The 10,674-nt window shown below is 34.1% G+C and overlaps 1 protein-coding gene across 1 annotated transcript; it reads left to right on the forward strand.

Annotated features, from left to right (window-relative positions):
* The first annotated feature begins 1,531 nt into the window (after positions 1 to 1,531).
* Positions 1,532 to 2,137, forward strand: LOC131072736 (uncharacterized). The gene has a single exon (XM_058008999.2). The coding sequence runs from the start codon at positions 1,532 to 1,534 to the stop codon at positions 2,135 to 2,137; it is 606 nt and encodes a 201-aa protein (XP_057864982.2).
* Positions 2,138 to 10,674: the final 8,537 nt, after the last annotated feature.

Consider the following 10,674-nt stretch of genomic DNA (forward strand, 5'->3'; position numbering starts at 1 on the left):
AATTTAAGAATAATTCATAGAGTAGAACTTATCTTGATAACTCTCTCTGATGTAAAAGTTATATTATGTTGACAAATCTTCTCTTTCACTTATATTGATAAGGATGAATGGCTCTCACACTGAAAGGATGACATCTTTTGGAAATTGAAGAGACATATCTCCTCATAATGGGACTTCTCAAAATGAAACGACTCCTTGGAAGATTCAGCGTAGTTCCAGAACTGTCCCTTAATATAAACTTCTTATATTACTATTCAACGATGTATTTTATGAGATCTCTGCTCTTCTATAAAGGGTCTCCATTGTATTTCAGTCATTTGAGCTCCCTTGGTGAACGCCAAAAGTAAATACTCAAAAATTGTTTCGTAGCTGACCACGCGAAATTTGAAGACGCATGATATGTCCAAACCGCTTCCGTTAATGTCATCAGTTATGTTCTCTTAGCAGTTGTTTACGCAGAGAACGCAACAATAGGGAGGGCAACAGAGAACACGTGGGGCCTGGGGCACAGATAAGACACGCAAAGGGCACAAGGGAAGCACACAGTGGACACACAGAGAGTTTCACCGGTTTAGGGATTAAGGGGTGTGTCAACAACCTTCCAGAGCAAAAGAAGAAGTGGGTTGTGGGGCCAAACCACAGGCTTCCAAACCTAATAAAGTTATCAGAGATTTTTTTATATTTTATCTGCTTAAAAACGTGGGGGGCTCTACCCAAGCACGGGGATCAAGAAGGATAAAATTTGTGGGGCCAAGACAGACAAAGATAGACAAATATTCAAAGTGGGGTTCAGAGAAGGGCATTGCAGGTAAAAAAAATTTGACATTTTCCTATCTAGAGGTGGATTTTGTCAATATCTGAGTTTGTTTATATGCACTTTCTTTCAAACCAAATCATTTCAACCCTGAGCATCAGCAACACAAACAAAACTGAAAACAAATACAAACAAACTTGGGCAACAGTATGATAAAACTATAAAATCAAACAAACAATATGGTGGAAAACATCACAGAGCAAGAGGTGGATCTGCTGATAGATTTCTTAGAATACAAAGGAGATGAACACATTGTCTCATTGGAAGAGTTAGAGAAAAGTTTCATGAAGAGGATTGGGAATGGTCATAAGAGTATGCCTCAGATAGGCAGTATGATGCCATACACTATAGATATATCAGCAAGGAGTCTAGAATCTCAAGCATGTGGACAAAACAAAGTCCCAAATGTAAAAGGACTTACATTTGTTAATGCCAAGCAATATAAGAAGATTTTACAATGAAGGCAAACTAAAATAGCTAGGAGGTTAAGATGGCTAGGGCACACCAAATTTATCATTATCTTGCCAAGGATAGTAAACTTCAACCAAACAGCAATAATCCATAAGATGCAGCATGAACAAGTAAATACAGGTATAGAAATGCAAGGGGATCATGAAGTTCAAGCTAAAAGAGCACGCCAACAAGAGCATCAACTCAAGTGCTTTGATGGAACAGGAAAAAAAAAAAAAAAAAAAAAGGGAAAATATTGGAGAGGGGATGGAAGATGACAGTAAGATAGACCAATACAGCCCTAATTCAACACCTCTAACTTGGCCCTCAGACCTATATGTTCATGAATTGATGGATTTAAAGAGAAGGATTGAAGGCTTGGAAGTGCTAGAACAACTGAAGTTTAACAAATGGCAAGAGGTTATGGAAACCAACCATAAAATAACCATAGAAAACAAGTCTCTTAAAGAGGAAATCGCCAACTTACAAGCTAATCTGAAAACAGGGCAGCAAAAGATCTTGACCATGAAGGAGGAACTAAGACAGATAAAAAGTGGAAATTTTTCCACAACGACGGAGGAAAGAGACACCCCACACCTACAAGAGACCCAATCAGTAATAGAAAACATAGAAATAAAAGAAGTTGAACTAAAGGAGCAACTTGAAGAGGCAAAATCATGGGTACAAGTAACAAAGGGTTCAACAGAGAGTCAAAAGGAACTCATAGAGAAACAAATCAAAGTGCAAATAGAGGAAGAAAGACAACGAAAAGATAGGGCAGCAAATATAATAATTAAAGGCTTGAAGGATTATGGGGAAGGTGAACATACCGATAGGTTAATTAAAGACTTTCTAGCAGACAAGTTGGAGTGAACAGGGCATATTCATCAAGCAAGTAGAATTGGGAGTGTGTCACGAGATAGCAGAAATAGAAATGTTAAGAGTAATATTGAAAAGTATCGAGGACAAGAACAAAATTTTGAGGAACAAAAGGTTTCTCAAGGCACACGATTCTTCATAGATGAAGATTTAACCCCTTTATAGCTAGAAGAGAAGAAAAGAATGGGGCAAAATCATAGCAGCAAGAAGTGCAGGTAAGGAAGCATGGATGTATAGGGGGAAAGCCCAGTTCAGCAACAAAACAACATATAGTAAATAGGAAGGTGGGGCCCCCCGGGCACACCTCTCAATGGTAAGCTGGAATTGTAGAGGTTACCCTTGGAGGAGGGGGGTCGGTTTACGGCCCATTGCAAAGGGGATGGTTGTGATTGTCCTCCTTGAAACACATGAGCATGAAGGATGTAAGGTTCCAAATTTTGAGGGATATATGAAGGTATCAGTATGGAATGAGCTAACTGAAAGTGGAAAAGGCCATGCAGGAGTAACAATCTTAGTAAGAGATTCTTGGGAAAGAACAATACATGTGGAAAAAGAAGACCCCAATAAACAGTACATATGGATAAAAATAGAGGATAAAGAATTCACAATCTACCTTGCAGCATGCTACTTTGCTATTTATGGCTCAAAATTTTATAAGAAGAGGAAATTAGACAAAGAGGACCCTTATGTAGCCTTGAAAAAAGATATATCAGCATATAATCACAAAGGTGAGATCATCTTAATTAGAGACTTTAATGCTAGAACAACCAATAACCAGCCCCTTTGCCTTAATGATGAGGAGGGAATAGGTGACAATCCTTTGTGGTTAGAGGAAGAAGGGAGTCAAAAATGGGAAAGAATGTCTCAAGATGAGAAGGGAGCTATCACACATTATGGGGCAGAATTGCTAGGAGTTTGCAGCTTGTATGATTTGATAATATGCAACAGTTTAAAGGCTTGGCCGAGCTCAGGGAACATTACGTCTCACGCTTATAATGGTCAGAGTGTAGTGGACTATGTTATAAGCTCAAAGATGCTTGTGACAAGTGTAATAGATATTGTGGTGAAGGATTGTCCCATAGAAGTGAAATCGAATCACAACCCAATATATGTTAAGATTGGCATGTAAAAAGACAATCAACATCAAAGGGGGTTGTAACAATTAGAAAAGAAGGTCGTCACTCAAGGAATTATCCTCGACACATGAAAATCAAGAAATCTTTCAAACAATCCTCAAAAAACAGTTGCAAGAAGAGGGCGTCAATGGGTTGGTCAACTCAAACAAGGAAATGATCGGTAGCGTAAAATTGACATCTATAATTCTCAGGGCTCTCAACTCATGTAAAAAGTCTAGACCTAAAAAGGACAATAAGAATAGCTTCCCCGCAAACCCATGGTATGATGAAGAATGTAAGGCGGCAAAGAAAATGGTCAAAACACGAGGTAACAAAAAAGAATATACAAAACTAGTGAGAATGAAAAAAGAGGAGTATGTGCAAACAAGAAGAAAAGAATTGATTAAGCTTGGGAGACAAAATCCAAGGGGCTTTTGCAAAGAGTTGCAACAAAGAGATACAGGCAAAGAAAATAATATCACAAATCTTCAATGGCTAGAATATGCAAAGCAGCTATATGAGAGAGATCAAGACAAAGATAGCCCTCTGATCATCAGATCAAGAAGTAAACTCTTCTCCTTGGACAATGTTAGAGAAGGAATTAGAAAACTTGAAGTGGGTAAAGCTTGAGACATAGATGGCATACAAGCAGAACATTTAAGGTGGGGATTAGAAATCCTCACGCCTCACATCAAAAGAATATTCAATGGAGTCGTCCAAAATGGATTTCCAACAAATTGGTCAGGTAGTGTGGTCATCCCTTTGCTCAAAAGTGATGACATCAATAACCCCTCAAATTACCGCACTATAATGATCAATCCTCTTCAGTAAACTTTTTGGGAGTATGATAGAAAGGTGAATCAGTAATTGGGTTGAAAAGGAGGGAAAGAGAGCAAATGGGCAAGCGAGCTTTAAACCAAAGTATTCTACCATTGACCATTGCATAACACTCAAACATTTGATTGAGAAGGTATGGGATAAACAAGGAGGGGAAGTCTTTTGTTTTGTGGATTTCAAAAAAGCTTTTGACATAGTACATAGAGGCGAATTGTGAAGTAGAATGGAAGATTTGGAAATTCCAGTACAATATAAAGTTGTTGTTCGTAGACTGTATGACCAAGTTTTGGCTAAGTTACGAACAAAACAGGGACAATCAGAATGTTTTAGAAGTGACATTGGGGTCAAGCAGAGCTACCCATTATCTCCTACCCTATTTGGGCAATACATTGACAAGTTAGAGGAATGGATAGACAAGTTTGGGGGTGGGGGAGTTCATCTAACCAACTATGTAATCAAGCTTCTTTTAATGTTGATGATCTTGTTTTAATGGCAAAAACAACACAAGATTTGAAAGAACACTTGAAGGCTCTAAAACAATTTTGCCAAGAGGCAAGGATGCAAGTGAACACTAGCAAAACCAAGGTCATGATCTTTACCTTGAAAAGAAAAGAAGTCCATAGAGAATTTTTCTTTGAGAGAAACACCTTACAAGTGGTCAATGAATAAAAGTACCTTGGCCTAGATTTCCACAATAAACTCAGTTGGGAAACATGTAGAACAAAAAGGATCCAAGGAGGATGGAAAGCCTTATAATCACTCCAAAATAGATGCAGAAGAGCAAAACTATGGAATTGGAAAACTAAGAAAACTCTTTTTGGGCTTCTTGAGGTTCCAGTGGTATTGTACAGATGTGAAGTATGGGGCAGCGGCACTTCAACAAGGAAATGGAGGCAAATGGAAAGATTACAAAAGCATTTAATTACAACTAGTCTCAAGATTAAATAGATTAAATCATTTATCCCATATGAGATTGTCCTAACAGAGGCAGGGGCTTTCTCTATTGAGGCATCAACTATGTTCCAATTGCTAAACTACTTAAGGAGGTTATAAAACATGGAGATACATCGCTGGCCAAAAATGGCAACCGGGGAGAAGTTAGACAGAAGGAAGAGCACATGGATGAAACAAAACATTAAATGGATGAATAAATGGAGTATTACCCTACAAGACTGCCCAAATAACAATGGAGAAATAAAAAAATACGTACAAAAAAAACTTAAAGAAAACATGTGAGCAGGTCAGTTGGAAAGGAAAAAAAAATATTATATCAAACACTTCAATCCTACACATGACCATAAACAAAAGAACTACATAGGAATGGACATAAAGTGGAAGACAAAAATGCTAATTGCTCAAATAAAGACCAGCTCACATCAACTTCAATGTGAAACTGGGAGATGGATGACACCCAAAGAGGAATGGAAAGATAGAAGGTGTAGATATTGCACGCAAGGGATGGTGGAGATTGAATGGCATTACATCATGGAGTGTGTAGCCTACAGTGACATCCGGAGTAAGTATGTTGAGACACTAAATATGAACACCTTAGTAGTCTATTTGATGAAGAAAAGATACCAAAAGTTGCAGATTTCCTAATCAAGTTACACAACAGAAGATCCAAGCTGCAAAAGGAGAAGGAGAAAGAGGTTTAAAAATTTGGATTGATTCAGGCTTTGCATGCCTTCGTTGCTAGCTATCTGTGGGTCATAGACTGTTTGGCCTCATGGACGGTATTAAAAACATTCATTCATTCATTTAATACTTGCCCAGATTTGTATGATCTTTCTTTTTAGGAATCCTCCCTCTTATCTCATAAAATGACCTCTCTTTTATATCTTGTCTCATAACGAGAGACACCTTTTTATTGAGCCTTTTAACTATACATATATCTTTATCGCACGCCTTTGTATTTCTTTTTGAATATTCTTTCATTTAATCACCGTCTTTTACGAAACATAATCTTTCCTCCTTGGAAGGGATTTACTTGTTCTTTGATATAAGGGAATCGACTAGCATTACATGAATCGAATCATTTGATTCACGCAATCGTGGCCTTTTAATGGTATTCTCATTATTATTAATTAATCGCTGCTTCATTCTTACATATTTGTTCCCTTGCGTGATCGCCGTATGTCTATTGTTTGTGTAATCAACCTTTTCCTTTAGTCAGCTGATATATTTGTTTAATGAATGGTAAGTCGACTCATGAAATCTTCTTCTTAGTCGGCTATATCAGGCTCCTTCAGCGCTGCCAATCTGGATGTAATGTCCCCAACATACCACTAAGAACAACGATGTTCTGCCTGTAACTTAATAACAGTTCTCATCTGATCTGGACGATCTTGCTGACTATTAATATCTCCTATCTTCCCGTCCTAATCCCCGATGCTGTGATGGAAGATATTTGATTGTCATCTTATATCTTGTTGAATGAATAGTTACATCATTTAAGAGACTTCATCATCAGTCATGCAGCCCCTATGTCTTCTGACGTAACATCATATTGTCCCTTGCAAATTTAAGGGAACCAAATCTGACACTTCTCTGACATCCTCTGTGGGTTGTCTGCTGAAGATATGGGCTTATAATGGTATCGTCTAAGGAGAAATGGAATTAGTTTTAAGGTTTTCATTAAATATTTCATTGGGGAACAATTTCTTACAAGCTGAAGCAAGCTGGTGGGTCCCAGATGCTGTCTCAGAAAAAATACAGAATTTTATTATTGATTTTCTATTTAAAAAGAACATTTTAACCAAACAGGTTACAAGGCCCCTAATCTTCAATTTGACGGGGCATGACAATTCTGCATAAGAACGCTTCATATATTAAGCATGCATATTGCATCCCCCAATTGTTCTTTATTTGTTATCTTTTTGAGTCAAAGAGGCAATGGCTATGCAGCGGACAAAATGGCCCGCGCATGCCATGCCTTCTCCATGGATGCCCCCCATGTCCTGACCGCACGGCACTGCACCGCCTTCCGTTCTCCTGCGCAAACGTCGGGAACGGCCAATCACTGTCCAATCAAACCGTACACTCAGTTCGATAAGTTAAATATTTAATTTTTTTATTTTTATTTATTTTAATGTAATTGTATTATAATATACAATTATGTGATTTTAACATATATGTAAATTTTAATAATATTATTTTTTAACTTTTTAAAATACATTAGGTAAATAACAGTTTAATTTTTTAATTATATATTTCTATTTTTAATAATAAATTTAATTTAAAAATAAAAGTAAAAAAGTTGTAATTAAGTAAAAATATGTGTAACTAATATAAAAATTTAACACATATATTAAAAAAATTATTAATATAACTTAAAAATAAAAGAATAATATAATTAAAAAGAAGCTTTAAAAAATATGTGTAACTTGGTTAAATATTTTTAACTTAGTTACTTAGTTCCTTTTATTTTTAGTTTAGTAAATTTTTGATATTTCTTAACTTAAAAATGTGTAACTTAGTTACTTAAATATTTTTAACTAAGTAACTTAGTTACTTTTAGTTTATTTTTTAATTTTTTTTTAACTTAAATATGTGTAACTAATCATTAATTTTAACTTACATATGTTAAAATCGCTTAAGTAGTTATATATTATGGATGTTAAAATTTTACATTACTTACACATATTTTAATTTTATTTTTAAGTTATATTAATATTTTTTTAATATATATGTTAAATTTGTATATTTTGTATATTAGTTACATAGTCTTAATTACACATATTTTTACTTTTATTTTTAAATGAAAAAATATCAAAAATATACATTTTTGGTCATGTGTTTACAATAGATATGAACTTTAAATACAGATGTGGTGTATGGTACTTCATAGAAACATCTATTGATCATGTAATCATATGTTTCTATAATATGATTCCCTGAGGAGAATAACATTTCACAATCCATCATTTGCCGAGTCTATTTACTAAACTTAATTGTCATGTACTCTAACTCGAAACTTCTTTGAAGGTTGATGTTTGATCTATAAACATTTTAATCATTATCTTTGCTCTAATATTAGGATTTATAATACATACGAACTATACAATAGACCTATAATATCATATGTTAGCATCGTGTTTATTTAGTCCCCATGAAAAGTTCAATTTTATATACCTAGATATATTTTTTGTTATCAATTTTAAAAGAACAAGCATTTAAGTTACATATATATCTTATGAACATGAATTAAAAACTCCAAGTGATAGTATTTTTTTCCTTTAATCCTGGTACATGTCTGACATGTTGAATAGTTCTTACTACTCCATCAAACATCTTGACTCTGACACATATTTTTGATATTTTTTCATTTAAAAATAAAAGTAAAAATATGTGTAATTAAGTATATGTAACTAATATACAAAATATACAAATTTAACATATATATTTAAAAAATATTAATATAACTTAAAAATAAAATTAAAAAATGTGTAAGTAATGTAAAATTTTAACATCCATAATATATAACTAATTAAGCGATTTTAACATATGTAAGTTAAAATTAATTATTAGTTACACATATTTAAGTTAAAAAAAAATTTAAAAATAAACTAAAAGTAACTAAGTTACTTAGTTAAAAATATTTAAGTAACTAAGTTACACATATTTAAGTTAAGAAATATCAAAAATTTGCTAAACTAAAAATAAAAGGAACTAAGTAACTAAGTTAGTTAAAAATATTTAACCAAGTTACACAAATTTTTTATATTTTTTAAAGCTTCTTTTTAATTATATTATACTTTTATTTTTAAGTTATATTAATAATTTTTTTAATATATGTGTTAAATTTTTATATTAGTTACACATATTTTTACTTAATCACAACTTTTTTACTTTTATTTTTAAATTAAATTTATTATTAAAAAAAGAAATATATAATTAAAAAATTAAACTGTTATTTACCTAATGTATTTTAAAAAGTTAAAAAATAATATTATTAAAATTTACATATATGTTAAAATCACATAATTATATATTAGAATACAATTATATTAAAATAAATAAAAATAAAAAAATTAAATATATAACTTATCGAGCTGATGGATTGATGGTGGTGGACGTGTACGGTTTGATTGGACAGTGATTGGCCGTTCCCGACGTTTGCGCAGGAGGACGGAAGGCGGTGCAGTACCGTGCGGTCAGGACATGGGGGGCATCCATGGAGAAGGCATGGCATGCGCGGGCCATTTTGTCCGCTGCATAGCCATTGCCAATCAAAGATGGGGCCATGACAGGTTCCCTCCTCTTGTCCCATAATAATACCAAAACTCCTATCATGAAGCTTTGGGGTCTGATCTTTTTTATCAAAAACTTTCTTCACCCTAGTTTGATGTAATGTGATATTATGCACCATATCTTCTCTCTACTCCTCAATATTACTCAAGTACATGATCCTTTTCTCCAAAGAACTTTGAAATTGTTGGTCCTTTATGACAATTTGTAACTTAGTGGCAGACAACTCCAAAGGTAGCGGCAAAGCACTACCAGTGCCATACACAAACTCAAAAGGAGACATCCCTATTTCTCTTTTTGGTGTAATCCTATCTGTCCATAAAGCTTCATATAATTTCATATGCCAATTCCTTGGACTCTCATCCACTAGCTTCCTCATAATAGAAACCAAGTTCTTATTGCTAGATTCATTGTGTCCATCATCCCCTTGAGGATAGTAGTCAGATGAATGAGCCAGGGCAATCCCATATTCATAACGAAAGAGGACAACTTTAGAAGAGGACAAATTTAATGTATTATCTATTACTAGTTTTCATAGTAGTGGTCTGGGTTGCATGTTAACAATGCTCATATAGGTGATACCAATTCATACTAGCACAATGGCATAACCAAGTTGCATTCCCACCAGATCTTCATGTCAAGACTCGTATAGATGTTCAAAATAACCTACACCATTAACATTTAAGTTCATATTATGGCAGTGTCAAAATTTGATGCAAAGCGTCATTATTTATGACTCGCACCCAATCATTTGTTCAAGGCAGCTATAAGGTCAAAGATTTCGATACAGATATAGTTACAGAGGTGATAAATAAAATATGGTACTAATGTGATATAAACCCATTCATATGAACAGGTATAATAGAAACCGACAACATATAGAACAGCATTGGCAGTAACCTCATACGTAAGATAGACTCTTGTGGTGTACCTTATTGGTTAGTTTTCTGTTCTGTTCATGGGTCTATTATTTCAAGTTTAGAACAGATTCCAAATCCATATTATAGAAACTAAGAAATTAGATCAGCCCTCAGCTGCCAGTAATGAATTTTGCACAAGGATTTATTCTCAATTAAATTTCATGCATATACAATTACAAATCTATTTTTGGTTCTGATTCCCATTCCAAACTAGGTTCTCAAATGGATATGCCTTTTGACGATGAAGTAGATTTGTGTAATTATAATTGTAATGCCACATAGCCACTTACCTATATATGTAGAAGACATGAAAGCTTGAATTCATGTGCGATAACTATAAACTGTACTCCCCTTAAAATGCGAAAATGAAGCATAATCAAGAAACAAATACACAATTTAGCTTACACTGGAG

This window comes from Cryptomeria japonica, chromosome 5 (genome assembly GCF_030272615.1).
Source record: "Cryptomeria japonica chromosome 5, Sugi_1.0, whole genome shotgun sequence".
Classification (NCBI taxonomy): domain Eukaryota; kingdom Viridiplantae; phylum Streptophyta; class Pinopsida; order Cupressales; family Cupressaceae; genus Cryptomeria; species Cryptomeria japonica.

Coding starts and splice junctions, on each gene's coding strand:
- LOC131072736 (XM_058008999.2), top strand. CDS start 1,532: ATGGAAGATGACAGTAAGATAGACCAATACAGCCCTAATTCAACACCT.